At 61.3% G+C, this 3,148-nt stretch overlaps 1 protein-coding gene across 4 annotated transcripts in view; it reads right to left on the reverse strand.

Moving 5' to 3' along the window:
- Positions 1-761: 761 nt before the first annotated feature.
- The window catches only part of WDR13 (WD repeat domain 13), a 9,718-nt gene continuing 7,331 nt past the window's right edge, over positions 762-3,148 (reverse strand). For 3 of the 4 annotated variants that reach the window (XM_040632109.1, XM_040632101.1, XM_040632114.1), the window contains 4 exons: positions 3,089-3,136; positions 2,838-2,979; positions 1,413-1,531; positions 762-1,022 (listed from right to left, as the gene is read on the reverse strand). In XM_040632109.1, the coding sequence (XP_040488043.1) occupies positions 838-1,022; positions 1,413-1,531; positions 2,838-2,979; positions 3,089-3,136 (494 nt within the window). In that variant the 3' untranslated portion in view covers positions 762-837. The remainder of the gene's footprint in view (positions 1,023-1,412; positions 1,532-2,837; positions 2,980-3,088; positions 3,137-3,148) is intronic. The other variant, XM_040632119.1, reaches the window with a different exon arrangement.

The following is a 3,148-nucleotide window of genomic DNA, read 5'->3' on the forward strand; positions in this document are numbered from 1 at the left end:
CCCCCCCCCCCCGCAAGTCTGTTCTCTTCACAGCCCCCAGAGGGGTCCTCTCACAACCAAATGGGATCACGTCCCTCCTCTGCTCCATCAGGCAACTCACCTCTCACTCGGAAAAAGCCCAAGTCCTCACTGTGGCCACGAAGTTCTCCAGGATCAGGCCTGTCCAACCTCATCTCCTACCACCCTCTGGTCCAGCCACGTCAGCCTTCTCAATGATCCTCTGGCACATTCCAGCCTCAGTGCCTTTGCACTGCCTTTCCTCTCTGCCTAGAATGTTCTTTCCCACAAACCACGGCTCCCTCTCTCTTCATTCAGGTCGTTGTTTCAATTTCACCGTCGGGAATGTCATCCCCTGATCACAGCACCGAAAAGAGCACAACCTCCCACCCCTGTGCCTCTACCTCCCGTCCTCGCTGCGGACCCTTAGCTGCCCCGTGACATGTTTTTGTCTGTTCGCTACCTGCCATTGAACGCAAGCCCCATGAAGGCAGGCATTTCTGTCAGCGGAGGTTACGGCGCTACGCCCAGTGCCTCGAACAGTTCCTGGCGCACAGTGGGTGCTCAGTTATGTTCATCCGAAGCATGACTGAGCAAAACACATACGGGGGCACCCACGACGCGGGAGGCACTCAACGAATGGTTGCCGAGTGAAGAAATCGATGCCTGAATGCATGAATGAGGACACGAACCCCGTTCCAACCTGGGGGCTAGAGCTGCCCCCGCCCCGAGCCCACCCCCAGCAGACCTGGGAGCCAGCCACGGGCACAACCACAGGAACTTTATTTACAAACACGAGGCTGCAGCGGGAGGCGGGTGGGAGGGTGGACACGGCAGGACCTACTTCTGCTCCCGCCGCCAGACGATGACCATGCCGCTGGCGTCGCTGGAAGCCAGCAGGCTCTCGTCGCAGTTGAAGCTGACGTCCAGCACAGGCGCGCTGTGGCCCTGCAGCTTGTTGACGGCGGCCTTGGCTGCCCGCTCCACGTCGAAGAAGTGCACGCACATGTCCTCACTGCCGGTCACTGCCCGGGGGGAGAGAGACAGGGGCCCTCGGGAGGTGCTGCGGGAGGCAGCAAGGTGGCCCGGGGGTGACGTCCCGGCATGGTGGGGGGAGGTCTGGGAGGGACGGTCCCTGGACCCAGGTCACCTAGCTGTTTTCGTCCCGGGTCCCGAGGGTAAGGTCTCTGTCTGTGTGAGGGGAGGGAAGTGGGGGGAGGCTGTGTCTCACGCGGTGAGGTTTCTGGACTCTTGGGGGTCTCTGTTCAAAGTGGGAGGCTGTTGGGATGTGAGAGTTCTCGAGGCCCATGAAGTCTGGGCATCAGGGGGGCTGTGGCGTCCGAACCAGATCAGCACCAGCCCTGCTCCCGGCCCAGCCCCAGGCCACCCAGACACCCCGACTCTGTGGGACTCACCCACACAGGCCCCCTGGCGGAAGGACATGAGGGGGCAGAAGATGCTGCGCACGGGGTGTGAGCTCTGCTCAATGGGGAAGCTTCTCTTCAGCTGCAGCGTCCCCTCGTTGTCCACCACCCTGAGGAGAAGAGGAGGGCGGCTCAGGGTGTCGCCTCAGCTCCTGGCCGCAATGAACCGGGGGGGGGGAGAGCGGGGGGGCTGTGTCCCCACCCCGGCGCCCGAGCTCTTTCCAAGGTTCACGAAGTCTGGTCTTGAGACGACGGCAGGTACCCATTGAGCCTGGCTGGCGCTTGCGCCCGTGACAGTTTGCAAAGTACCTGTCGATGGAAATGGGGAGCCTCTGCCGTGAGATTCACTAGTATCTCTTTCTAGGGGTCTCTGAGAGAGCTTGGTGTCAAGATGGGCACAAGGAGGGCACAGGGCCCACCGAACTGGCTGCGCCTGCGCTGCGGGAAACACGAGGCTCTTGGAAAGGCCGGATGAGCGAAGGCGCCGCAGGGCATCCGGGAGCAGTTCCACAGGCGGTGGCCCGGGAGGAAAGCAGCCGTGGAGAAGGACAGAGAAGGAGGCCCTCCCTCCGAAATGGGGGGCGTGCATGCCTCGGATTACAGGGGACAGAAGGAAATACGGGAATGTGCACGCAGCACTGGGAAGAGGCTTTACTGCAGCAGGGGCCTGGCCGAAGGGGCACGAGGAGGGAGGAGAGGCAGGAGAGGAGGGGGAAAGAGCCCCGCGCTTGAGAGTAGGCCTAGATTAAGAATCACACGTACGTGAATGTGCGTGTGTGAATTTTTTTTAAAGAGTAGAAAAACAAAAAAGTCGAATAGAAAGCATCCTGTCGGGCAGTGGTCTTCGGGCCTGGCTGGACATCGCTTGGGGAACTTCTCAATATACCCATGCGCCCGGTCCCGCCGCAGGGCTTCTGAAATCACTGGCTTGCAGTGGGGCCTGGCCATGACTTTGTGAAGCCCTTAGGTCATTCCAGCAGGCAGCCCAGGCCGAGAACTGCATCTGGGTAACGTGTCATAGGTGAGCGGGGATAGCAAATTCCTCCGCTCAAAAATACCAAGGAAGAAAAAAAAAAAAGGAAGGAAGGAAGGGGAACAGACCACTGCTCTGAGAGGGCCCCAGTCGATTTGAGGCCTCAGGTTGCTCATCTGTAAAATGGGCATGCTAACAGCCCCGCCGCACGGCGCTGCTCTGGGGGTTAAGTGGAGTGCTCTGTATGCGGTGCCTCCGCGGGGCCCGGGGGCAGCATTGCTGCCATCATGAGACCCGACTTCTGTGCTCACTCAAATGGAGCTGATGGAGGAGACAGGCTCTCGGGCGCTACCGTTTCCCCGACAGGAGCCAGGGCTCCCACCCCAGTCTGATGGGGGCGACAGGGCCCGTCTCCCCAGGCGGCGCGGACAGGGAAGGCCCACCTGTAGAGCAGCAGCTTGCTGAGGCAAGCATTGATGAGCAGCGAGGGGTCCCGGGCCTCACGGCTGACCCAGGAGCGGGCGGAGATGCTGGTCACAGGGCTCCCCTCATGCACCACCAGACGCTTGGCTTTGGTCAGTTTCCCTGGAACGACGGAGGGAGAGGGAGCAAGAGTCAGGGCGGGGTGGGGGGGTGCTGTGTGCTGGGACGGCGGGAGCACGAACACCCGGATGCAGGCCTGGGGCTTGCTTACCTGTGGCCATGTCGAAGAGGAAGGAGAAAACACTGCCACGGTCATCGCCTGCCCAGAGCA

This window comes from Ursus maritimus, assembly GCF_017311325.1.
Source record: "Ursus maritimus isolate PB19 chromosome X unlocalized genomic scaffold, ASM1731132v1 scaffold_X1, whole genome shotgun sequence".
NCBI lineage: Eukaryota > Metazoa > Chordata > Mammalia > Carnivora > Ursidae > Ursus > Ursus maritimus.